General features: G+C 42.3%; 1 protein-coding gene across 5 annotated transcripts in view; it reads right to left on the reverse strand.

Moving 5' to 3' along the window:
• Positions 1-27,287, reverse strand: part of PPP2R2B (protein phosphatase 2 regulatory subunit Bbeta) — a 462,603-nt gene that overhangs the window by 80,358 nt on the left and 354,958 nt on the right. For all 5 annotated transcript variants that reach the window (XM_007194185.2, XM_007194186.2, XM_057540770.1 and 2 more), the window contains one exon: positions 25,794-25,906. In XM_007194185.2, coding sequence (XP_007194247.1) covers positions 25,794-25,906 — 113 coding nt within the window. The remainder of the gene's footprint in view (positions 1-25,793; positions 25,907-27,287) is intronic.

A 27,287-nucleotide genomic window follows, 5' to 3' on the forward strand; every position in this document is an offset into this window, starting at 1 on the left:
GATGCATCTCTAAGACCTTTGAAACACGGCCTTTCATAGGTAGGAACAAAGCTACATACAGAACTAAACTGTGTCAGTTCTGCCTACTATGGTGGTAGTGGTTACTAGTGACATTCTGATTTAGGAGCAAAGTGACTTTTCAGGATTGCATCGTCTGGTTCCCATCTCTGGGTGCACATTAGAATCAAATGAGGCTTCTTACTGAAAACTGATGCCTGGGCCCCACCACTGGGTGGTGGTGTTGGGGAGTGTTGTTAAGTCAGAATGCCTGGGAGGTGGAACCCAAGTACTAGTGTTTGGAAAGCCCGCGGATGACCGATATGTAGAGCCAAGGCTGAGAGTCAGTGAATTGGAGGGGGTAAATGGAAGAGCTTCCGTACTACAGACTCTTAACCATGGTTGGAGTATGAGATTATAGGAGTTTAAAATTATTTTTAGAGTTCTATACTGATTGAGGTTTTTATGTTAATATTTTTCTAAAAACCTCTGATTTTAATAAATGGATTAAAAGGTAACAATTGATGGAAGGTAAAAATGACAGGAAAGGGTTACTATTTATAACATATAAAAAAGTTCCCCCCAGTTGATAAAAAGACAACTCGGTAAAAATATGCGCAAAGGACATGGACAGAACAGTTAGAAAAAGCTAGAAGGAAATCACCAAGAAATATATAGTAATATGCCCAACCTTATTAGTAGTCAAGGAGATGCAAGATTTTTAAATCTTTAATCTTATAGAAGATTAATCTTATTAATCTTTTAATCTTTAATCTTATAAAAATTTTAGTATATGCGACTACTGTTCTAAGCCTTTTCTAACTATTAATTCATTTAATACACAAAACAATTTTATGAGGTAGGTATTCATATCATACCTCTTTTTTTTTTAAATTTATTTATTTATTTTTGGCTGTGTTGGGTCTTCATTTCTGTGCGAGGGCTCTCTCTAGTTGCGGCAAGCGGGGGCCACTCTTCATCACGGTGCGCGGGCCTCTCACTATCGTGGCCTCTCTTGTTGCGGAGCACAGGCTCCAGACGCGCAAGCTCAGTAGTTGTGGCTCACAGGCCCAGTTGCTCCACGGCACATGGGATCCTCCCAGACCAGGGCTCGAACCCGTGTCCCCCGCGTTGGCAGGCGGACTCTCAACCACTGCACCACCAGGGAAGCCCCATATCATACCTCTTTTTACAAATAAGTGTAACTAAAATACAAGGCAGTAACGTGTCTCAGCTTAAAGTCACACAGCTAGTGCTTGCTGGAGCTCAGATAGGTACTTGGGTGTTCTAGCCAAGAGCATCCTTATCCTTAACCACTATCCTGCACTCCCTTCTCAGTAGTATCTCTACTGGGGTGTGCAAAAATTACAATGACTTATAACATTCTATCCTGGAGACAGTATGAGGAAATGGGCACTTGCTGGTGGGCGTATGAATGCAACAAGGTTTTCAGAAGGTGATCTGGAAGTAGCTATTAAAATACAATAATGTGCACATCTTTCGACTTAGCAAAACCTACCTTAATGGAAACTATCCTACAAAAACTAAACATTGGTTTATGATGATATATGTTTGAGCTCATTTATTGCAGCATTGTTAGTTACAATGACATCGTAACAAAATCTGGAAATAAGGTGACTGCCTATGAATAGGGGACTGGTTTAATAAGTCATAGTATACCCATACTCTAGAATATCGGCAGCTACTTCAAAGATGAATGACCAGGAGGGATGTTTATATTACTGAGCAGAGTAGTGTGTATAGTATGATCTTGAGTTTGTAAAAACAAAACAAAATCATATCCATCCATTCAGGTTAATACATGTTTGTGTAGACATAGAGAAAGGTATGGAAGGACACACACCAAACTAGTAACATGAGTTACCTTAACATGTGGGGTCACGATATAGCATTATTTGACTTGTTGCTATAACCCTGTGTTAGTTTTGTAATGTAAAAGAAAAAAGAAGGGAAATCCTTGCCTCTCGTGTCCAGCCAGGGCGGGATTCTCAGGATTCTTCAGCCTGCACTGGACTCTTCCTGGGAAAGCATAAGCTGCTCTAAATCAGCATGGCTTCCTCATTCCTTTGAATTTAGATCTGCTTTCCTTAACTGTCTACCTGTTAGTTCCCTGGGTTGACAGAGAGCCAGTCTATCCCTTCCTCTATGCAAAAGCCCTCCAGATATTTGAGGACAGACCTCAACCCATCCCACTCTCCATTCAATTATGCCAAGACTTAGCCTCCAATCTTTATTCCTCACCAGTGGTCAGGGCTGGGTCCCCTCTACTGATGCTTTGCCTTACTGAACACAATCTGCCAGAGTTCAGAACACAGAGGGACGTGTATACTTCTATACAGTACAAGACATGTGCTTCCTACTCATACAGCTTAAAACGGATTTACTTTTGTAATAGTCCATATTGCAGTGTCAACTAAAATTTCCAGGTCTTCTTTCAAACAAGTTAATGTCAAGTCAAATCTTTTCTACTAACTACTTTGAACGTGAATGTGATTTCCTCAATTCTCTTCCCTAGGGTTTATCCTTTTCTCTTAAAAGTGAAATACAGGAATAGGAAAGAGTATGTATGTGAATGTAGGAATCTAATGAATTGTGGATTCTGGATAATGGCATTTTTCTGCATAATGAAGATGATGGGTCAGCAGATGGGTGAATGTACTAGGTATATGGAGAAAACAATGACAGTGTTCTGAAGTCTGGCTGGAGGGTGGGAGGTACCTTAAATCCTCCGTTCCCCAGTAGCAGGGCTGAATTTGAAATGTAATGATCCTGGCAAATAAAGTTGTTACGTGAAGTGGGCAGGGGAAGACATAACTCTCCAGGGGAAGGTTTGCTAGTTCCAAGGAGAGAAAGCAGGAATGGGCCAAGAACAGAGGTGAAGGAATGGGCCAAAGAAGAGAAAAGAGTGTTTGAGAAAAGCAGCTGCACACAGGACTATAAAGAAAAAAGGATGGCAAGCCTCCAAGGATGGGAACGGGGAAAGAGAGAAGAAAGCAGGCTGGGGGCAGGGGGAAGTTCTATTCTAGTCTGGACTCTTTAGAGGCCAAGAAACAGAAACCTTCTCAAACTTACTTAAAACAAAACCAAAAACAACTTAAAAAACAAAAAACAAAGGATTATTGTAGGAGAGAAAAATCTTGCAGTTTACCAGGACCAAAAACAGAGGATGTGAAATGGAACAGGGGCTTGGCCTGCTGTTAGGGGCCTGTGGGGGGGAACTTTACTTTGTCTTTCTGGCTCTGTGTCTGTCTCTCTTAGGGGCCACCTGGCTTCTTAAACTGCTTCTCTCTTCATGTCAGGCCCTCTCTTCTCTCTTTGCCAATAAAAGTTAACTCTGTCTGTTTACCAGTCTGAACATGGCCTTCAGTGAGTCACTCTAGCGCTAACTCCATCCCACTTTCAAACTAAACATGCAGCGCTATCAAAAAGGAAAGAAGGGAACAAGCAGAAAGGGAAACACAGGAGGGAGAATGAAAGACATAGTCAGACCCTTCTAGGGAGGTCTCATCCCTGCCCTTGAACATGCTGCGTTCACAATCACCTCCACACCTTTTCCTACAATGCTCCCCTTGTTCACCCCACTTCCATCTACCCCCCTTCCCTAAGCCTTCCTTGATCTCGATCACTCCAGAACTCGCCCCATTCCTCATACCGTGTATGCACACAATCCAGTGGAGAATAATCTGATATTTTTAAGAGTTCTAAATTCTAGCTTCCTTCTTCAAATTGGCACTGTTTTGACAGCCTTCTTGGAATCATTTCCTCACTTGAGTTCCTAGTGCTAATAATTTAGACTTCTAGCAGTCTCTTGTTCAAAGAGAGTAAAGCACAATTGGTCACTATTCCCTGGATAGAAATTTTATTTTGTTTGGAATGCTGTTATAATTGCCTTTCAATCTTCTTCAAGCAATGAATCCACTGCTTTAACTCTCTCTTATACACTCTCTCCCCATGTGCCTGTCAATCTTACACGGCAATCACGTTTTTTCAGACTAGCTCATTAAACTGTATTAGACGAAGAGTGTATCCTGAACCGAATAAGATTTGGTAGTTACTTCTTCTGGAACAACATACTATTTTGGATGACTTATTCCTGGTCGAGTTTTAACTGACACTTTTATGTTATTATTCACTAAGACCCTGGGGTCTTTTTTACACATCCACTTTGTCTTTCCACATTCTACACATGAATGGTTGAATTTTCTCTCCACATGCACTAGCTCTGTGCTTTGTCCTTTTAGAACTCTACACCCTTTCTGTCCCCCTCAAGTTTTCAAGGTTGTCATCCATTTCCTTACTCATTCCTGACCTCTTCTTTGCCCCCTAGTTTTGTGAAATGGGAGCCTATATAATGATGGGGTGGAGGAGGAAGTGTGACAGGGTAGAGCTTATAGCCTTTAAGGTTGACTCATAGGATTATAAGCTCCATTAATTTTTTTTCTTCCTGAAGGAAGAAATATGAATTATTTTCTCAAATAGGCAAAGCAGAGGACCTCTTTATAAACCATAACGTTCTGAGGCTCACAGTGAAAAGGAAGGGAAAACTAATCATACAGAGGGAAAAGAGGACAAATCTGCATTTCATTTAAAATCACTGTAGTTGAACTTCAAATTACTCTACCTCACTTCCACCTACCTCACATTCTATTAAGAACTTATTTTGCCCTTCATCTAGGGATAATTATATACTGAACTGCATCACGTATGCATTAGTATGTGGATTCAAGTACATAGGCTTAGCATAAGCCAGAAAAAAAAAGGAAGGAAACACATTTGAATAATGTTGACTATTGCAACTGCATTCCATTCAATGGTTGGAGGCACCCAAGTAACTATGAGATGTGGGCAGTGGATCTGCTCTTTCCTCAGGCAGATCTGTGCGGATATCATCTCCCAGCATCTTGATGTGTTGAATGAGCTACTAAGGTTTAAAGAAGTCTATTTTTTCATAAATGGCCTTCCACCATTTGGGGTATAGCTTTATATCGTACATTATTCTTTATATTATGCATATTTATGTGTAAATATTATTTTGTACAGAGTTTACAAAAAAAACTATGTACACTATATCATATGGGTAATTTAAGGGATTTTTCAAGGATATTTTTATGGGATGACTTTGGAATCTAGCCTGTGCAAAACTGCCCACTTTACTGACCCTTTTTCAGTATCAGCAGAGGCAGAATTCAAACATAATCTGAATTCACAGACCATACTTTTTCTATTACACCAGGGAATCTAAAACCTTGATACTTTTAAGACTCTTCATTAGATTATCCTGGGGATCTTCTATCTTCCTTTGTCAAGGTCTAACTTACAGTAAGATATTCTAACACTTGGAAGAGTTCATGTAACTATTTCCAAGCAATATTTGTTGAGCACTTACTAGATGCAAGGTGCTACTGGTACACTATGGCTATGGAATCATCTTTTTCCAAAAGCAGCTCACAAATTGAGAAGACAAAACGAAGAGTCTAATAATACAAGAAACTCATCACATAATTTGTAGGCAGGGGTCAATAACAGGGCCTTGTCAGTAATGATAAGGACTTTGGAATTCATTCTAAGTGATAGGGGAAAATATGTGAGGCTCTTAATAGGGTAATGAATGATCTGATCTATAATTTAAAAACATCATACCAAGTGCAATGTGGTTATCAGATTGTGAAATGTGAGGGGGAAGAGAGTGAGTGAATGTAGGAAGAACAATTGGAAGGCTTTTTTACATGGTAGTGATGGATATAGGTAAGAAACAAGCTAGCTGAACTTAGGAAGGAAGTGAAAGAGAAAATAAAACAATTATAGAGATATAAGCTGCTTTGAAGGAACAACAGTAAAACACAGAGAAAAATCTGAAAAACATAGTTATCAACATGGTTTATAAGCATGAGGAAATGACACACAACAAAGTGGAAAAGTACTAAGACATAAAAATCAGTGGAAAGCAGATTATACTTTCAGAAAAGAAAGAGGATCCAATGTATGTATAATTGTTGGTCTTGAAGAGACTAAAAGAAGTGAACAGGAAAAAATACTTAAAATATGTTTTTAAAAAATGCCTGAAACAAAGACTTAAATCCAAGACTGCAAGGATTGAAAGGGTACAGTATACCAACAAAAAGTGATGAGAGTTAATACCAAGGCATACTCTGGTGAACTTATTTCACTTCAAGTATAAAGAAGATTTATGGGTTATGCAGAGCTTTAAAAATGAGTCAAATTTATAAGAGGTAAAAATAAGGCTGGTTTCAGACTTCTCTCCACAGTAAACCCCACGTCAGAAACAGAACCAAACAGTGTCCACAAAGTTATAAAGATTTTATATTCTTTCGGGCTGTGATTTAGCATAGAAGCAAAATTCTTAAGCAGGCAAAAACTCAGGGAACACAATATTTATGAGCTTCTGCTAGAATGTAAGCACCGTAGTGGTAGCGTCTGCTTCCATAGTGTTTTCCATTTTCTCGGCAGCACCCAACACACAGAGCATTACACAGAGTAGACACTCAACAAATGTTTGTTGATTGAATTAAAAAACTTTTTTCTATAACGAAAATTGGACACTTTCTCATTCAGAGATTTCCAGACTGTTTTTTTCATCAGAACCACCTGAGAGCTGTTAAAGAGAAAAAGAAAATACAGATTGCCCAGATTCACACTTTGAGATTCAAACTCAGTTGGGCTTGGGTATCTTGATTTTTAAAAAGCTCCCAAATAACCGCAGGGAAATTAGCCTAATGCTTGTCAAACCTCCGTTCTTTTAGTATCCTCTTCAAGTTTTTTTTACCTTATCTATTTACCCAGACTATTATTTTCTTTAAATGAATCTGCTTTTTAGTAAACTCCATTAGTTTTGATAGGGATCTTTACATCACAGCAATACATGAAAAACTAGTTTTCAATGAACTGCCCAAAAACCAGAAGAATGTTATAAAAATAAATACAACGAAAAAATGTTCTTAAATTCTAGACAGATACGGTCACCTGGAAGGACTTAGAGCTTAAGGTCAGCTCTCAGTTTAAAAAAATTTAGATTTATAAGTGTTATTAGACGGGTTAACACAATATTAACTCAAAGTAAGACTCTGGGCTTCATGTAAGCAGAACAATTTTAAAAATAAATGAAAAGAGAAAAACTTCAGTTATGTGATTCAAAGACAGTTACTTAAAGCTGTCTTGTACCAAGAGAAACACATAGTCCAGACTCTGGGGAACACAGTAATCTTTGAAGGTGACCATCATAGTATCCGGACATTAGGTGATTAATATATGTTGATTTCAAGTATTTATAGGTAACCTACTTTGTGTAAAGCGCAAGTCTGGGTCTTGGGAATAAGACAACAAATAAGATAGTCTCTGTCCTTAGGTTGTTCAATGCTATTTCACATGCCTTTTCACAGAGTTATTTGCATAAACAAAGAGTAGTCCCCCCTTTACCCGTGGTTTTGCTTTCCGTAGTTTCAATTATCTGTAGTCAACTACAGTCAAGAATATTAAATGGAAAATTCCAGAAACAAACAATTCGTAAGTTTTAAGTTGCGCGTTGTTCTGAGTAGCGTGATGAAATCTAGCAGACGTGACTCACCCCTTTGTCCATACCCTGCCCGTGAGTCACTTAGTAGTCCTCTTGGTTATCGAATTGACTGTCGAGGTATCGCAGTGTTTGTATTCAAGTAAGCCTAATTTTACTTAGTAATAGGCCCAAAGCATAAGAGTAGTGATGCCGGCAATTCAGATATCCTCTTACTGTGCCTAATTTATGTTAAACTTTACCATAGGTATGTATGCATAGGAAAAAACATAGTATCGATATATTTAGGGCCCTGTACTATCTGCAGTTTTGGCCATCCACTGGCAGCTCTTGAAATATACCCCCTGCAAATAAGGGGGGCCCACTGTAGAGAGCTGGGACCCCTGAATGGTCACTGACTGCATCTCTCTCACCCATGTATGGCTGCAGCTTCCAAACCCAAAAAAGTGTGAGACTGTGTCTTTTACATTTGCTTCCTATAATCATAATAGTACCTAATGCTTCCAGAGGGCTGCTATATGCCACCCCACCAAGCACATGGCATGATTTATCTCACCTAATCCTCACAACCACCGTACAAAGCAGGGATGGTCAGTGGTGGTTAACCTCATTTCTCAGATGAGAACATAGAGGCACAGCTCTGACAGGAAGCCCTATCCAGTCCGGAGAGCATAAAACTACCTACCTGACTAGCTGAGATCCTCACTATAGTAAGGCTTTTCTTCTATAGTATTACCTGCTACTGCTATTTAAATCCCATTTCCTTATCCTGGTGTGATCAGAAAAGGAGCACGTGACTCTAATGGTAGTCTCATTAACTTCTGGTGTTAAAGGGGAAAATGCAGAGAATCAAGGCAGGTGCAGATGGGCACTGCTGGACGGAGAATTAATTTAAATGATAAGCAAAACAAAGGGAGAGAATAAGGGGAAGATTTCACTGGAGGTTAAGAGAAAAACAATGGGCTCTTTTTCTAAACACAAAAGGAGAATGTAAGTGGTAAAGAACGAAGCCAGGCTGCTGGAGCCTGGCAGGGGGTAATTTATTGATTGACAAGTAAGAATGTGACAAAAAGAAAGACATAAAGGAGGAAAATTATCTGCTGCAGTTTTCACAATGGGAGATGTCCAAGGAGGCAAGAGATGTAAATTTCCCAGGGGAAGAAGATTATGTAGTAAAATTCTTGTCTTCAAGTCCTCAAAAGGCAAAGCACTGATTATTGTTTGTTTGTTTGTTTTAAAGCATTGGGTTTGATGCTGAACAAGGATCAAATTATACAAGTGGCCCTTGACACTGGCAGGTGTCTGAAGCTGTTTGGAGTACATGAAAGTTAGGGCTAAATATTCCTAAATCTCATAATGACTGAGTCAGAGAAGATCTAGATTTGCTTAGGGAGTGGGCTCAATGGATTTCTGTGGACTCTCCCAGAGAGGGGAGGAGAGTCTAGAATTGGAGGCAAAAGAATAGCTTCTCAACCAGGATACTGCTGGAGTGGGGGCATGCCTTGAAAGACACAGAAAGGGTAAGCAGAGTTCATCCAAACATTACAGATGAAAGTTACATTATCCCTCTTGACAGGGGAAACCACTAGTAGAAACTGAGATAATTAAGGACAGCTAGGGAAAATGGAAACCATACTATGGTTCAGCATGCAAACAAATAAAGGGGGAGGACAAAGCTCCCTTCCTATATAAGCAGTATATGCAGCTGTTCAGTTTGGAGTGTTCATTTAACTTCTTGTTAATTTCCAAGTCTTGGAAGGAGTCTGACTCAAGACTCTTCCCAACTATTTATTTTTCCTTCATGAGAACTCTTTCATTTAAAGTGACATTCTATTCTAGATATATTTATAGGCATGTAATTTCTTTTGTCTTGAATTATAGAAAATGAGACAAACCAGCTCTTGAGTTATGACACTAAATACAGAGAGGCATTTTCATTTTTTAAGGTTGCAGATTTAGGCAAGCTAAGTTTACAGACTGTTTGGAATTTCAATCTCTCAACATATACGACACTTGCAAATGCTTCTGCTCATATATTTTTTTCTTCCCCAGAAGGGACCAATGCCAATAAAGCTCATCTGCCTGAGTTATGGCTTTTTCACTCTGATAATCAGTAAAAATTATGCAAAGGCACAGTGCTGTTATCAAACAGAAATAGAGAGCAATGTAATTCTACCTGATAATTTGGCCTGGCACATTGTTTTTCCAGACTCTATCTCACCACAGATGCTGGCAGAATGCTTTCTATATAAAAAAAAAACCAGACCAATTAAGGGGAAAATTTCTGGAAAGTCAATTTTGATATCCAATGTTGTATTTGAATTTGCAAATGTTAAACAGGTTGGTAATGAGCTTAAGCTGGAAGAGAAAAATAGAATTTTTTTTAATGATCAAGACAAAGGAGAAAATATCAAGAAAACTTCTTTTGGTTGTTTTTATTTAAGGAAAAGTGACCTACTTGGAATGTTTCTCTTTATTGCTAATGGAAAATAAAGACAGAAAGTCTAACATCTGACAGTGGATCCTTTGACCTAGGCAGAAAATTCTGCATTTCTGATGACTGATGGTTAGAGGCTGAGGCGGAGAAACTAAAGGAAGATTCACAACCAGAGTCCTGGGTCAACTTTTAACAACTTTACAGGCAGTTCTTGATGCCACCCCCCCTCCCCAGGCCGCTCACCTGAGACGTGGCTGCAGCTTCTTCCCTACAAAGGAGTTACTACTAAAGCACATAAAGTTTCTTAGCTCAGGGAGAACTTGAAAGTTCACTGGTCCTTCAAAAACAGGTATGGCGGGCTTCCCTGGTGGCACAGTGCTTGAGAGTCTGCCTGCCAATGCAGGGGACACGGGTTCGAGCCCTGGTCTGGGAAGATCCCACATGCCGCGGAGCAACTAGGCCCGTGAGCCACAACTACCGAGCCTGCGCGTCTGGAGACTGTGCTCCGCAACAAGAGAGGCCACGATAATGAGAGGCCCACGCAGCGCGATGAAGAGTGGCCCCCGCTTGCCACAACTAGAGAAAGCCCTCGCACAGAAACGAAGACCCAACACAGCCAAAAATAAAAAATAAAACAAACAAACAAACAAACAAAACAGGTATGGCACTGTGGGAACACACTTACTTCAACTTATCCAGAGAGATTCAAATTGATGATTTATTTTCCATTATCTCCTAATCTTTGCTTACAGAGTTTCATTAAGAATCTTTAATGGGAATTTCTTTCAGGCCAGAGATGTGTCATTCACTAAAGAGTCTTAAACATTAGGGTTGATATGTCTTAGGCAAATAAACTCTAACCATAGGATCAAGTTAGAAGTCTCTTCCCTCTTACCTATCCTCACAGAACTGTATGCTTCTATCCAAAAGCAGCAGCTGGGGTCTACCAGTTGTCTCTCTGTTCTGAGAATTCTTGATTTCCAAACTGGAGCTAGTTACCTATTCTGGAATGGTCACTACTAAAAGCTGGATACTGTGTTAGTTTTTTTTTTTTTCTGATAACAAGTCCTATGATGTAGGTACTTGATTGATGATAAAACTGATACTTTGAGAGCTTAAGAAAAAGGCCCAAGGCCATACAAAAACAGAGCTGGGATTTGAATCCAGAGCTGTTCCTTTAAAGTCTGTTAACCGCTACACTAGACTCTTTCCCAGAATGGTTCCCACTGTGAGCTTTCCTCCCCTACCAGAGGTTAAGTGGAAAGAAGTTGGCCTCACGTTTCTCCTGGCAATAAGGATATTTTGCTCACACCTTCAGAACAAACAGGCAATTATTTTGTTTTATTGTATCCATATGACTTGTTCCTTCAGCTCCCATATCTCTTTGTGTACTGTCTTGACTCATATTTTGGGTTTGTTCACATAAAATATATTGCATTTCTCTTCTAGGTCCTAGGGAATTTTAAATGTCAGCCAACACATTTCAGGTTATGTTGTAATTTTGAAGATACGCTTCTCTTTAAAATACACTAAGGGTGGAAAAGAAGAAAGGCTCCTCCATTATTGGCAGCAGGAATATCTGGGCTGGACAAAGACCTGGCCCCCTTTTCACACAACTGCCACTGACCAAAGTCCCTTTCAAAAGCTCTGGGAACCGGATTTAACTCTGTCTATCCTGGAGAATGAAGCAGTTCCCCCCCAGTTTTGCTCACTCTGTCTAGAGTAGCCCAGATGAAACACAAAAGAGTGTTTCTTGAGGTCTGTGGTATAAGTCAGTAGTTTGAGTTTACTCTGTGCTGGGGCTTCTCCATCTGGAATCTTCCAGGCTCTCGTGTTTTGCTAGCTACTTGGTATTTTATGCACATGAAATGCAGTGAGGATTTGGGCGCTGCCCAATCGATTTCAACTTTTAAATCTATATTGAACATCTTCTGACTTCCTGTCCTTCATTCAATCTTATTTCAGTTTTATGCTGTTTTTTTTTTTTTTTTGCCCTGAGAAATACCCTGATATCCTGGATGATAAGAGAGCAGGTTAGCCACTGTTGGCCCCTAACTCTCAGAGATTTCTGCCCAGTGAATGAGAGAAAGGAAAATGGCAACAATAGCAATGATGATTATGGTGATTACACAATCGGGAAATCTAGGACCACATAGACAGCAAGCGCAGTACCAAACTTGCTCCCTTTTAGAGTCTGGGAAAGCTCTGGTGGCTGCTATTGCTAGATTAGCGATAGAAGCCTTAGGAGATGCCAGGGAAACAACTCGCCTCTTTCTAGAGCCAGTGGGCATTTGTCTCTGTCGTTCCTCTGGGCATGGGGCCCTGTTCTCTCTGCATGGATAGCAGAGCAAATCCTGTTTAGGAGCCAAGCGAGAGCTCTTTGATATGGTTCTGCACTGCTACACAACCTCAGTCCTTGCTTTCTCTCTCTCTGGCCCAATTCTTGCATGGAAAATTGAGGTAATGATTTATATGCTGTTAGTAGTTCTGACAGGTGCACTTGATCTTGGCTTCCACCAGCCCCAGGACTAATCGGAAGCTTATCTTCTCCTTTGTGTAACAGGGAGCTGTCAGGTTCTATGACCCTCCAAACAATTCAATCACTCATGGGAGGATTCACCTTGGAGGGAGGACACCTTGATATTGGAGGAGCTCCATGGAGGCCACGCCCTGACATATATCAAAACAGTGGCAGTCAAGGGCTAGAGGGCAACATGGCCACACTGACCAAATGCCACTGGCTTCTGGAATTTAAACTTGTCATATCCGTCAGGAGTTTTCTAGGTTGTGCTGGCAACTTTTCTGCCTTGGTGTATATCCTGTCTTGGGTGCAGAACATTGAGCTATTGAGCAAAGAAGAGCTGTGTCAAAAAATGACCAGAGCAGAGAAGAAAGGGTTTGCATTGCTCTTGGGAGAAAGCAAATTCCCTAGCAAGGTCTATGATGGCAGTAACTTGGCTGCCTTGTCACCTGCATCTTGCTGGTACTACACATCCCCTGGGATCAGCATTCCAGCCACTTTGGCCTTCGTTCCATCGCCTGTTCTCTGGTGCAACTTCCCACCTCAGGGTCTTTGTCCACGGCATTGCCTCTGCCTGGAAGTCTCCTCCCACTCCTCTCCTTACCTACCTCCTGCTTCAGCTCTATTATTAACTGCTCAGGAGATTATTCTCTGTGCTCCCTGAATGGAGCAATTCCTCCATCAACTCCTCTCCTATGCACCTCTGCAGCCCCCTTCCCAGTGTCAGTTTTATATCAGGGGCATTTGATTCATGCCCTTCCCACCAAAAGAGACTGAGGGCATGAGGTCACGGGCAGGGACCGTGCCATTCATGTTCACTGCTGTAATTCTAGGGCCTATTACCATGCCTGGCTTAAAGGAGATACTCAATAAATACCTATGGAATTAGTGAAAAAATGAAAAAGCAAGAGACCTAGGTGGCACCTATGTTCTTCATTGATTTGACCATCAAGTAGGGAAAGGCACATTTCATCAGGACTGGTGTGACAGCCATCTGAGAATTCATGTGCAGAGATGACTTTATTATGGGAAGAAATAATGGTAACCAAGTGTGGCTTTGTTTTGTCACTTCTGTCTCAGTATCTAACCTGACAACTCCTGAACTCCTGCTTTCTTGTCTGCATTGATAGTCTTATATATCCCTGCCCCCCTTAGGATGTTTTTCCCAGATGCTCTTTGAATTTAGAAAGCAAATTATTATTTTTTTAAAATCAAGCTTTCAGAAGTTTCTAAACATCTGCATGTTTGGAATTGAAAGGGCAGGATAATTGGATGAAGCTTTCACCTTGTGGCTGGATGTTTTGGCATTAAACAGACAATGTCCTCATGTAACTCAAAGTTGCAGAATTCTCAACTCCTGAAAATAATTAGAGGAAGTGGGATCACAGGGCAGAATAGAAAATGTTGAGAAGGGGTTCAGGCAGTGTTTAAATACATAACAGGACTGACCGTGATGTCAGGCATGGGTACACGAGGTTGGTGCTGTTACTATTTTCAAATAAAAGCTTGTAGCCAGCTAATGCCTCACTGAATTATAAGCCCCATGTGAGGGCAGGGACGACACATGACTCTATATGTGGAACCTTTTTTTAATAAATGCATATTAGATAGATGATAGCTTACACAGAAGCAAACATTTATGAACAGTGATGGTTTTTAGATTGGCTAAAGGGTCATTTCTGTTTCAAGAAGTCTCTGACAATAGGATAAAGCCCACATTGGCCCAGATGGGTGAGAACCATTGCTATTGGGAGGCCAGATAACATGGTGGTTAAGAGTGGGGGTCTGCAGTCAGACAGTCAGGGGTGAACTCTGGTTCTGCTACTTGCTAGCCAACAACCTTGCACTAGTTGCTTCCTCCCTATGGAGCTCAGTTTCCTCATCTGGAAAATGACGATAATAGTTTTCAGCTGATAGGGTTAAGGTGAAGATTAAATGAGGAAGCACGCAAAGTGCCTGGAATAGTGTCAGGCACTAGAAAGTTCTCAGTTAATGTTAATGAACTTGTATGTCAAGAGGGAGGCTCTGTTAAGGCTCTTTCTCCATCATGGGATTCTGAGACTGGACGGCAGGAAAATGGGGGTGGAAACGCTGCCAGGCTAACCCCTGTTCCCTGACCCAATTCTTTCCGTCAGCATCTCCCAAAGTGAGGTCTATCGCTGTACTACTCAAAATAACGGACCCCTGAACTGTTTGCTAATGGTCCATGACAAGATAAGGAGCTCAAGCCAGAATCAGTGCACTGCTTCATCCATTGAGAAAGTCTTGCTATGGAAAATAAAAGTGTCAGCTGAACTATACGGTGGATTAGTGATGTGAATGATTCATATTCTGGTACAAGCTCTTTATCTTGTTGTGGACCGACACTGGGCCAAGGACCACGTTTTGAGTAAAATGTTAAAAAGAACAGTAATCCCATAAATTGCGAAAAGCGTTTTTCGTGGTCAATTAGGTTTGGTGGAAAATAATGCATGCACTATATTTTTCTTCGACTTTGATATTGTACATTAGTATATTAAAGGTCTTGAGAAACCCCAAAGTAAATCAATTTGTTTAAATGTATTTAAGCTAGGATTTCCCATATTTTCTTGAGCAAGAAACATTTGTGAGCATGCATGTGTGTGTGTCTTTACAACCGCTTTTAACATTTTTTCCGGTAAAGAACACGAGCTCAACTGATCATCTGATAAAAACAACAAATTATGAGTGTGATCTATTCTCCTCCATTCAACTACATACAAATCTAATACCTTTCTGGTAGAAATTCCTTTCCTTCTGGCTCAATCATTCTAAGGAAACCAGAGAATTAAATCTTTTTCCAGTTGATAACAATCTCCTTTAACATAAAACTACCCTTATGAAATATTTTCCTCCAACCAGTTTCTTATACTTATGCACCAAAGAAAAGAAAGTATCGTCCTCTGTACACTAACCTCTAGGGAAATACTTAAAACCTTTTTCTCTGGTAAGGACGGGTATTTAAAATCAGTGCATCAGTGGAAGTCTGGTTTGCAACGTACTAAGATCAAAGTGATCTTGTTTTCTACTGAACTTGACTCCAAATCCATTTTGTGTTAATGATTTTCTAGAAAACTCTTATGTATAATGAGCAGAGGCCTTAGAATTCCTCCTGTGATTTCAAATGAGTTCTTTGCATAAGTTGGTAGCAAAAGGGACATAGGCTCATATTTTTTATCTCTATTTAAATAAGTCCAATGAAAAACAAATACTATAAATCAGCTCTAGGCTATGTTAACATTCTAAGGTTTCCTGAACAATGAGCTTCTTGGTACTTTGTGCCGTGTGCCCGCCTGCACACGCATACACATGCATGTGTAGTTTCAGGGGCTGGACCTCACACCTCTTACTCCAGCAAAAGTGAGCTCATATTGGAGAGCCAGGACCTGGTCTGGGCACAATGTCTTTCCCATGACACTCATAATTCAGATAATTCCATCTGAAAGATTTAGAAAATGGAGATACTTTTCTTCCTCGAATCATCCAATTATGCCCTGGATTTTCCATTTACTTTAAAAGTATACAGAGAGCCCTTTAAAGGAAAAGATGGAGAAAATCATTCTAATAACTTCTCTTTTGAGAAAAATCCGTCTGGGTCAGTGTGAATTAGGTTTGACCCAATGACAAGATCCTTGCTTGCAAAGCCTGGAAAAGGTTGGCAACCTGCCCCAGGCTGACCAACCCACCCACATCTCCAAAATTCAGACCATTTAATGACCAAACTTAGGAAGAGAGAATGGGTCATAGTCTAGAATACTGTGCCTCCTGACCAGGGATTCTCAAGATAAACTGCACCAGAGACCATGGAAACATCGAGATTGTCTTCTCTAACATGATCTTTTTCTTCTTCTGGTACTAGTGGACTTCTCAGCTCCCCACTGTCACTCAGTGTACCTGTGGGGAGTGTCATTTACTAGTTCCTATCACATTCAAGAAGCCATGGCTGCCTTCCAAAGGGGCTGGGAGCAAGAGACAAAGAGAACTCGATCTTAAGCCAGGTATAGGATTCTGTTTATATTTACATTTATCTTGGATCTAATTACTACGTGGTAAATGCAGCACAACAAAGGTAGCTTTGAGATGAAAGAAAATATTTTATTGTCAGTGAAAATATTCTGAATCCAAGGCAGCTTTGGAGAGCCAGGGCAAACACACATTCAAAATAAAGCAGAATGGATTGCTGGATTCACTATTATCAAAACATAATGCTGCTTTGAACTTTTTCAATATATTCATCAGACTTTCCTGAAACTCCTGGTTGTCCAGGTGAAAGACAAGATGGGAAGGAAGAGGAGAAAGATAATAACATATATCAAGCATCTGGCAATCATAAGGCATCACACCAGTACTGTCAACACATTACTCTATTTTATTAGCATGACCTCTGTGGGAAGAATTTAGGATGAGTTCCATTTTTCAGGTGATGGCTGAGATGTGGTCAGAGCCCTAGCCCTTTCTTGGGGGCTCTGTAACATGGTGTTAAGATCACAGACTCTGGGGTCAGACCGAACCTGGTTAAAAATGTGACTCAGCCCCTTAGTAGCTGCAGCCCTTGGGCAAGTAATTTCAGCTTTCTGAATCAAATGTCCACATCTGTCAAATGGGGATAAAAACAGTACTCAGCCCATAGGACTGCTGTCAGGCTGAAATGAGATGGTGCTTGCATGCACCTAGCAGAAGGCCTGGCACACAGTGTGTCTTTAACTAATGTCTGCACTATTGTTACTGTTACAGCACACTGGCCATTAGGTGGGCTGCCCCCCAGATTTGACCAGGAGTAAGAGGGGGAAAGAACCTGAGTTATAAAGGGCAGAGCCGTACACACAACCCGAATGTGCTTGGCGTGCAGAAGCTCACTCCAAATCAAATTACTCACTCAGTGTAAAGGCAATATTAGTGTGGCCCTCAGATTATTCCGTATAGAGCCTTGAGGTAGGAGGAGGGAAGCAGGCAAAGGAAGAACTTAACCAAATCAAATCAGAGAACCTCCACTTTGGAGTGGACCTCAGTGGTCATTATGCCAATGGTCCTCAAACCCAGCTGATCTTCAGAACTACCTGGGATGCAGCTGAGAACTATGGGTAGATCACTTGGCCCTGTGCCTGGACATTCTGAATCAGTCAGCTGGGGATGATTTAAGACATTCCTAGACTCTGATGATCACCCAGATTTGGTAAACCATGATCTAATTCCACGCATCCTTTCTGCTCCACCTTCCCCCCAACAAAACAAAACGGAAACCCCACCTGGGCCCAAGGTTCCCGCAGCATCTACCATCTCCTTCATGGTTTCTTCTCTAGTCCCTGTTTCCTCATATTTTAGCTTATACCAAATATTCAGATGAATATATCAGGCATTCTATTTAATACAAGAGGCAGGATAGTAGTATGGATTTTAGAATCATAAAGACATGAATTCAGGGACTTCCTTGGTGGTCCAGTGGTTAAGATGCCATGCTTCCACTGCAGTGGGCACGGGTTCGATCCCTGGTCAGGCAACTAAGATCCCACATGCCATGCGGCGTGGCCAAAAAAATAGAAGAAAAAAAAAAAAAAGAAAGCCATGAATTCAAGTCCAAGTGCTACCACTGACTAGTGTCTGACCTCAGGGAGGATGTTTAACCTCTCTGGCTTTGGGTCCCACATCTCTGAAATGAGGTTTATTTTATTACCTTCATTACAGGTTTATCTTGAAGAATAAATTAGCCAACATATGGAGCATCCCTGGAACAGAGCAAATGCTAATACACGTCTGCTGCTCTTGTTATTATTTCAGTTAGTTCCTTTGCCTCACATTGAACCCAACTAATGCTGTCTCACTGAATATCAGCCAAAGAACAGGACAGGGACATCCACAAGTGTCACCCCCTAAAAGGCAAAACATGCCAAAACACTGAGGCTTGGTGGTGAGGGTAGTGCCCAGGGTTCCTGTGGAGTGCTTTCTGATGCCATAAATGAAACCCCATGACACAGACTGATAGAATCAGATAATGATGGCAATCCATAACGATAACAGAAATTATTATTTATTTTCATAAATACAGAGTATGTGCGTCCTGCTGAGTTACACACATCACGTGCCAGCATTCACTTGTGCGGAAGTCAATCAACGGGGGATTGCAATATCCCCTCGCGGAGACAGGAGGGGGAAGGGATGGAGTGGGGGTTGAGAAATTACCCACAGCAGAGTGACACATTCACAGAGTTAATCTAATCCAGGGGCCGTGCGGGCGCCACTGCAAGCATGTGAATATGGAGTAGCCTTGATTGATTTTGCACTGCAGCAGCTAAACACTTCATTTTTATTTGCAACAAATATAAGGAAAGGAAAGCTGGAGCTGTAAAAGGATTGGCTATGAAGCCCCTAGAGCAGCAATACATCATAAAATGAAGTCTAGAAAAATTAAAAATGGGTAGGGGAAGACTGTATCTGTGTCCTAAGAGGCCTCCGTGGTCAAGCATAAGCCCAAAGTGAAAACCTAAGGCAGTGATGGCCGATCCTGACTCAACCAGTAATTTGCCCTGTTACTGGCCTGGGATTACCCATTCTCCTGGAGTGAGCGTCACCACACGGTCACCACGGAGGCAGCAAGAAAGCACAAAGGCTGTGTCTAGACCGAGCACATTTGATTCTCAGTTCTGCCTCTCAGAGCCTCAGTTTCCTCTTTTCTAATGGGGATAATCACATCCAGATCACCAGAAATAGGGAAAACAGCAATTCACGTCCTACTTGCCCCCCAAGATCCTTGGGAGCATTAAATGAGATGCCCCCACCCCCAGCATGAAAGGCCATCTATCCCTCAAGATGCATGTTGAAAATTCCTTCCTGGTCCTCTACCTCTCTCTTTCTGTTCTCCCTCTGAACTGCCATGGCAATCTTCTGTGCTTTTCTCAGGACGCTTACCCGATCCGGTGTTTCTCAAAGTTTGGCCCAGGGATCACCTGTGTCAGAATCACCCGGGGATTTTCTAAGGGGGATCTGGTCAGTGATGCTATTGGGTACAACTCAGACCTTCTAAACCAGAATCCCTAGTGATGAGGCCAGTGCCTGTGTTCTAAAATGTATACCAGGAGACTGTGAGGGGCGCACTGTGGTTTGAGAACCACTGCTTGAATTAATTTCATGTTGTAGCGACTTGCAACCTTCCCCTCCTGGCCCCTGGAGGACAGAGCGCATGTTTCACTCATCTTTGTAAGACCCGCTCTGTAGTATGTACTTCGCACACTGCCTGGTGCATAGAAGGCACTCAATAAGAAGGATAAAAAATACATTGAAAAGTTCTACGTGTCAGATGCTATTATCCACATTGTTGTCTAGATCAAGGACCATGCAATAAATAGTCCTGTATGATGGTGAAGGGCAGGAGCTGTGGGATCAGACAGACCTGGGTTCCATTCTTGGCTTTGCCACTTATTATCTGTGAGGTCTTAAGCCAGTGCTTACCTCCCTGATCCTCTGTTTACACACCTGTAAAATGGGCATGATGCATAAGCCATAGGATTGTGATGAAGAATCAACTGTAAAATGTACAGAAAACTGCTCAGTGCGGAGTCTGTCCCCAGGAAGGGCTGAATCAATGTAGCTGCTTTTATTGGTAAACTTAAACCAGTGGTCTGTTTCATCAGTTCTCTAGAAAACAGATCAGGCAGTTAAACTAGTGGTTTCACAAAAACGATCACTTTTGGGAAAAAAGTGTGTTTAGCCAAGCTGTCTAATCCCATGACCTGTTGGCAATAATCCTCAAGAAGTTCCCTTTAGAATTTGGAGCTGGTGAACGCTCATGTCGATTTGCCATGGTGTCTTAGACTGTGGCTAGGAGGGTGTCTAAATTGCCACCAATGGGATGTGTAAACATCAGGGTCATTCTAGGTGGAAAAATTTTAGTCCAGGAAAGTCACAAGAATGTGTGTGTCCTGAGCTGAGAGAAAGACAGAAGCAGTCACCAGCAGAAGGCATGTGTGTAAAAACATGATATAATTGAATCTTTTCTCTAAAAAACAGTGCATCCATTGTGTGCTCAACCTGTGGCAGAAAAGCCTCAGCAGCCTTCACCCTCGCCCTCCACTCCCCCCAAAATCTAGCTCCTACATTGAGAAAGCTTTGCCGAAGAATTCCGAGAGACACTAATAACGAAATTCCCCTGCTCTACAATCATGAATTAGTATTTTCTTAGGATGTAGCTGTAGGAAATCATAATGAAAAGCATCAGATTTGGGGTCAGATGGATTAGGTTTGAATCCCAGCCCCACCACTTTCTAGCCATGAGATCTTGAGCAAACAACCGCTTGTCTACTCTGAAACTCAGTTTCCACTTCTATGTAATCTATTCATTTGACAAACATTTCCTGAATACCTACCATGTGCCGGAGCTACAGGAGAGGAGACACATGGTTCCTGCTTTCATGGAGCTTACATTTCACGGGAGGGGGAGGGGAGGCCGACAGTGGACCAATGATACATCTGGCCAGGAGGAAAGTTAAGAATAAAGGGGCAGGGCTTCCCTGGTGGCGCAGTGGTTGAGAATCTGCCTGCTAATGCAGGGGACACGGGTTCGAGCCCTGGTCTGGGAAGATCCCACATGCCATGGAGCAACTGGGCCCGTGAGCCACAACTACTGAGCCTGCGCGTCTGGAGCCTGTGCTCCACAACAAGAGAGGCCACGATGGTGAGAGGCCCGCGCACCGCGATGAAGAGTGGCCCCCACTTGCCGCAACTAGAGAAAGCCCTCGCACAGAAACGAGGACCCAACATAGTAATCAATCAATCAATCAATCAATAAATCTTTAAAAAAAAAAAAAAAGAATAAAGGGGCAGGGTAAGGACACCAAGAGTGAACGGGAAGATGTGAGTGTGCTATTTTCCCTACAGAATTCTAGGAGAGCTTCTCTGAGAAGGTGGCACTTAAGCAGAGACTTAAATGAAAGGAGGGAGGGAGGCTTTGGATGATCCAGAGAGGATAACAGAACCCGAGAGAGTTACTGTTAGGACAGAATGATATAAGGGTATACAATCCAGCACCTGGCACATAGTAAGCACTCAAAAAATGTGGCTATTATTATTATTAATATTAATATTAGCTGTAAGGAATATCCATTAGAAAACTTGAGTTCATTACATCCCCTTCATTTTGGGGAGTTATGGTGTCACAGGTTGGGAGCTCACACCTTCCAGACAGACTCTGTGGAACTCTTTTGTAACTGGTTCAAAAGCACATTTCCACCTGGCCTAGGTTCCCAGGGCACTGGCAGCCAATCCTAATGAGGGAAATAATAACTCCAGGCTCATTCTGCACAGATAAGTACGCTACGTATGATTTCTCACCACCCATCTCCTCTCCTGGGCTGATTAAGTTACATGAACTATGAGTTTCCATTGCCAAGAAAGGGCTCTGAGGTCTTCTTAGCTGTGGGTATTGGGAGGTTGGAAAGAAGGGTATGGAGAATCTTGCTGAGTGGAACTACATAAGACCTCAAGGTGAGGTCAGAGGTCAGAGGCATGGAAACTCCATGTGTGTGAATACGTGGGTGAGAGAGAAAGAGGGAGGGAGGGGGAAGGAGGGAGAGAGAGACACATGCATACATCCTGACCTAGAATAATAATGGCACTAGTTATTAAGAAAAGCATTTAAAATGCCCAATGTATGTGTCCAAGTTGAAGAGCCATACCTCTTGATTTTCAATCCCAGCTCTCGAACAACCAGTTGACAGACACTGGGCAAGTCATTTTCCCTCTCTGAGGCAGCATCAGGTTGAAGGGCTCAGGGTCCCATAGATCAAGGTTTGATGCTTAGCATGATCTTGGGCATCTTACTGAAACTCTGTGAAGCGCATCTGCTCCATGGGTATTTAAGAGTGAACTGTACCTCATGAAGTAGCCAATGCAGATACAGTGTGCAGCATGGTGCATGGCATATAGTAAATGCACAGTAAATACTGGATCCCAGCATTTTCACCTGCCTTTTTATCTGGCTGGTCTGAGGATGAATCATGGAATTAAGTAAGTAAACACTTTGTGATAAAAATGGTATTTTACAGCTTATAAGGTGTTATTACTAAACTATCATCATGATTATTGCTTTGAATGTTATAATATTAAGCAGGAGATGTAGTGTCCATAGAAGTGCTTCTCATAGTCTCTCTGGGTAATGAGTGATTGGATTTGAAAGGCTATCTTGCATGAAAAAAGGAAAAAAAACAACCACATTCATACTTTGAAAAGCTGAACCTCCCAGCACTGAAACAGAACAGGTTCATTACTCAGTGAGGATTAATTAGCTGTTGGGTATTATTAAACATTCTCACTCTCAAGATCCACGTAGAACTGGAAACTATGAAAGTGAACGAGAGGTAATCATAGCACAGGGAAGGAAAAAAAAAAGCCACCATTGCTGGCAATGCAAACGTCAAGAGCAGAGCATGTTAGTAAATTATGGTCTGATTAATATCACATCAACTCATTCTCTGTTTGGAGTCATTGTTCTGAAACTACGGTTTTCAGGGTTGCCTGGTTCTTCTTCTACCACTGGGATCAAAAAGAAAGCAAGCTGGCCTTTTCAGTGTTTGCACTGAAAGAACACTGGAGTGTGGATGTTTACACTGAAATGAGGAGACTTGAAAGCCTAGGAAGGTAGACGAGATGAAATCAGATACGAGTTTTGCAATATGATAGCAAATGTGTCTCATGAGCTGGTACAATAACTTGAAATGACTGAAAAGTAACAGAGGCTCATAAAAACAAGAGCGTGGAGGAGCCTTAGAGAGGATAAGAGTCCAGGGGTAACAGATCCCTTTGTCTCAACCACCAGGGGCTCATGATAAAAATGCAGATCCCTCTGGACCACCCAACGTGCTGAAGAGAATCACTGAGGCTGTGTCCTGGGAATCTGCATTTGTAACTGGCACCCATGGTTGCAGAACCACTGACTTTCTCCAGTCCTCTGCTCAGTTGCTTAGAAACTAAGCATGGAGAGAAGAAATGAGATTCACTGGCCCAGGGTCACAGATGGTTAATAAGGACGCAAGAACCAGAACTGGGGTTTTCTAAGTCCCAGCCACTCCTCAGGGCCTCCTTCCATGTTTGATATGTACAAGTCCACTTCATAACATCACTGTGTCACTTTGGGGACAATCTCTGTTCTAGTGGAACTTACATAGAGTCCTTCTCTCTTCTTCATTATGGGGATGGCATCTTCCCAGGGGCTAAACACAGGTATACAAAATCCCACTGGATGCATGGGCAACTGGAATTCACAGTGGAGACTACAGATGGCATCTGAGAAATTCCATCCACATAGCGAACAAGAGCAAGGTAACATCTGGGCAGAAGTTCACGTTATAAACTCCCCAGTGGTGCCTAATCCATCTGTTTTCTCCATACGATTGCAAAGTCCTGGGGGGTGAAAGACTATCTTGTTCCTTTTGTATCACCAGTACTGTGCTTTCCACTTGGTAGACACCAGTGAATAGCTTGAGGAGTGAATGCAAGAGTATAAAAAGTGTATGAAGAGAAAAATGGGAATTTTCTCAAACACATAGGCCTACTCTCACTAGGGGGTAATAACAGTCATGAAAATGACGATGATGAGAGTAAGACTAAAAACCATCAGCAGGAACTAACATCACTGAGTGCTTTCTCTGAGTGAGACACTACACAGGCTAAGCTCTCTATCACACACAATATTGTACTGAATCCTCACAACAATCCCAGGAAGTAGCGACCATCCCTCATGCCTGTTGTGCAGATGTGACATGGGAGGCACAAGGACTTTAAGTAATGTGTCCAAGGCCACCATCCAGAAAGGAATGGAGCCAGAATTCTAACCCAGGACAGAGTGACTCAATGTTCATACTCTTCACTGTTCCGCCCTCCAGTCTCAAAACCTCTGAGCATTTAGAGCATGGACCCAGTCTGATAAGGTAAACTTGTACGGCTGTTCTCCAGGTTGAAGGCACAGGCGGACGAGAGGAAACAGAGCAGCCAATGCTTGTTGGCCCAGAAGAAGCTCAGTAGAGGACCAGGTACCCATTACTACTGGGTACACACACGACAGCCTAGCATTATGGGCCGCAAAGAGTCTGTGCTCAAAAAGCATCTGCTGAATGAACAGATGAACAAATGAATGAATGAATGAACAAACCAACAAGCCAGCTAATCAGGCACATGATGATCATTCAGTCCCCACATTTGCCTCTAAACGTAGGGCGACAATCTCTTTCCCCCACAGGTATTGATACTTCTGTGTCTCTTCACAGTTTTTGGTTTTCAGTAGAGCTGCTGGCATCTGAGAGCACATATTTTATCCAGTTCTGAAAGTGGCTAGGGGCCAGGGCTGGTCCCAACATGTGCCTGGCTTTACCGTTCACAATGAACACTCCAAAACTAAACTCATCACCCAGTCCTAAATCATTTTAATCTCTATCTAGAGAGCCTTCCTTTACAAGTCTGCTTTTAGAAATCCATTTCTAACGCCATTTCCCTAACAGACATATCCCAATCTCCCAGAACCAAATATAATTTCTCCCTCCTTCGATCAAACTGCAACTCTCTGACTCTCATTGCATTTATCTTACTCTAGTTACTGTCATAAACACTTGCATATTAGTCCTACCCATCCTCTTTCCTTACCAGACTGTGCTTTTCTGGACGGCAGGAAGGAAGCTACCAAGACTAATAGTGGAGATCATTTCTTGAGTACCAGCCACGGAATAAGGGCTTTCCATCCTCACTGCATTTTAGCCTCAGAAGCCCACACACAGTAAGGTACTAGGTTCACTGTTTTGCAGATGGAGAAACTAAAAATAACTTGCACGACTGAAGTTCAAAAAGGGAGTGACTATGTGAGAGTCTGGTTAAGTGGCAGAATTTGAACCCAGGCCTGTTTGATTCAGAAGTTCATGTTCCGAGTCACAAGACTCCAACTTCCCATCTGGGTAGTTCCATGCCTGTGCCTTGAAGGTGCTCAAGACATGTTAGATGATGCAAACAGACAGAGGCTAAGAACATAGTAATGTATGGCAGTGACCCTGCAGGCAAGTCCTCAGGGGCAAAAGGAAACGTGGATTTATAGTCATCAGAGCTTGGTGCCCGTCCTGCTCCTTCACCTACCACCAGAGACTCAGGTAGGCGGGGTCTCTGCTTGACCTCCCTCCCTCACACCTGAGAAGGGTAACCTATAGCAGCAGCAAGCACACGGCCAAACTTCCCCTCCCCTTCCCCTGACCCTGGTTGCCAAGGAAACTGAAAGACGGTGGAAAACCAGCCGTTGGGCTCACCCGCAAGGTTGTGATGGTGGCAGGATCCCGCAGCCGGCCCTCCTCATCTTTCAGATTGTAGCCTTCTGGCCTCTTATCACGCTCGCTGACTTTCCACAGCTTCACAGTTTTATCTGCAGAGGGCAACCAGAGGAAATCAAAATGACAGTGAGAGGAAGCTGGTAAAGGAGTCTTTTTTTTTTTTTTTTTGCGGGACCCAGTTGGGGGCGGTTGCAGGGAGAGGTGACGGTCACGATGGAAGGGACTGCTAGGGAAACTGGCTCAGGTCAAGGGCTTCAGTGCATAAATCTCAAGGCCTCTGAAGGCAGAGCTCATGTTTCAAAACGAAAACATTTATTGTGCTGAGACAAATGGTTTCCCTGACGATGGGCTGTTAAATCTATAGCTTACATTGAAATTGGATCATTCAATAATAATATGTCCTGAACACTGAATAAGAGTAGTCACAACATATGTAGAATTAACGATGTAACCATGTTAGTGCTTTCCATGGAGAATTTACTTAATATTCACAATAACCCTGAGATGTAGGTCCAATTATTATCCTCATTTCAGCATCCCACCTCACTAAACACTGTCCCTAGCATGACCTGAAAGGCCCTCTGTGACCTGCACCCCTACGTCCTCACACTTTATGATCTCATTGTCTACCCCACTCCCTGCCACTTCCTGTGCTCCTGCCACTCGGTTTCCTTACAGCTCCTTGTATAGGTTAATCCCACTCCAGCCTCAGGGCTTTTGCACTAGCTGCTCCTTCTGCCAGGAAAGCCCTTTACCCTCTTTTCCACAAGATTTGTTCCTCCCTTTGCTCTCCTCTGTTTATGTCCCAACCTCAGAGGGGGTCTTTCCTAACCAACCTACAAAAAGATGTTTTCCTCACCGTTCTGTATCCCCTCTTCCTGCTTTATTTTTCTTCAGAGTACGTTTCACTCTCTGGCAACTTAATTATCTCGTCTCCCTCACAGTAATTTAAGTATCATTGGAGGCAGGGATTCGGTCTGTCTTGTTCCTCACTGTATCTCCAGCACCTACAACAGTGCCTGGGGCATAGTGGATGTTCAATAAATAGGAGTTGGATGAATGAATGCATCTCATTTACACAGTGCATCTTGTTAGCGGTACTCAGGGAAGTAAAATGCGAAGGAGATTCATCCAAATGCTTTCCCCTTGCAGTCTCTTTTCTGAGTCCCCAGCTGCAAATGACCTTTCTCAGCTTTGTACTGTCCCAGGACTCTACACCACTTGGTGACCCCTGTCACTCTCTGCAGCAATAAAACAGGGGTGAGGACTCCAATGCCTACAAGAGGTAGGCAGTGCCCGGGGAATGAGTGAAAGGGGGCGGGGTATCGGGGGAGCTGGAGATGGCATGCCCCACCTGCAGGCTTTTGATTCCAATGTTGTGTTAGTTTCAGGTGTACAGCACAGTGATTCAGATATATGTACATACATATATATACACCACACACACACACACATATATATATACACAAGATA

Source organism: Balaenoptera acutorostrata, chromosome 2 (assembly GCF_949987535.1).
Source record: "Balaenoptera acutorostrata chromosome 2, mBalAcu1.1, whole genome shotgun sequence".
In the NCBI taxonomy this organism is placed as follows: Eukaryota; Metazoa; Chordata; class Mammalia; order Artiodactyla; family Balaenopteridae; genus Balaenoptera; species Balaenoptera acutorostrata.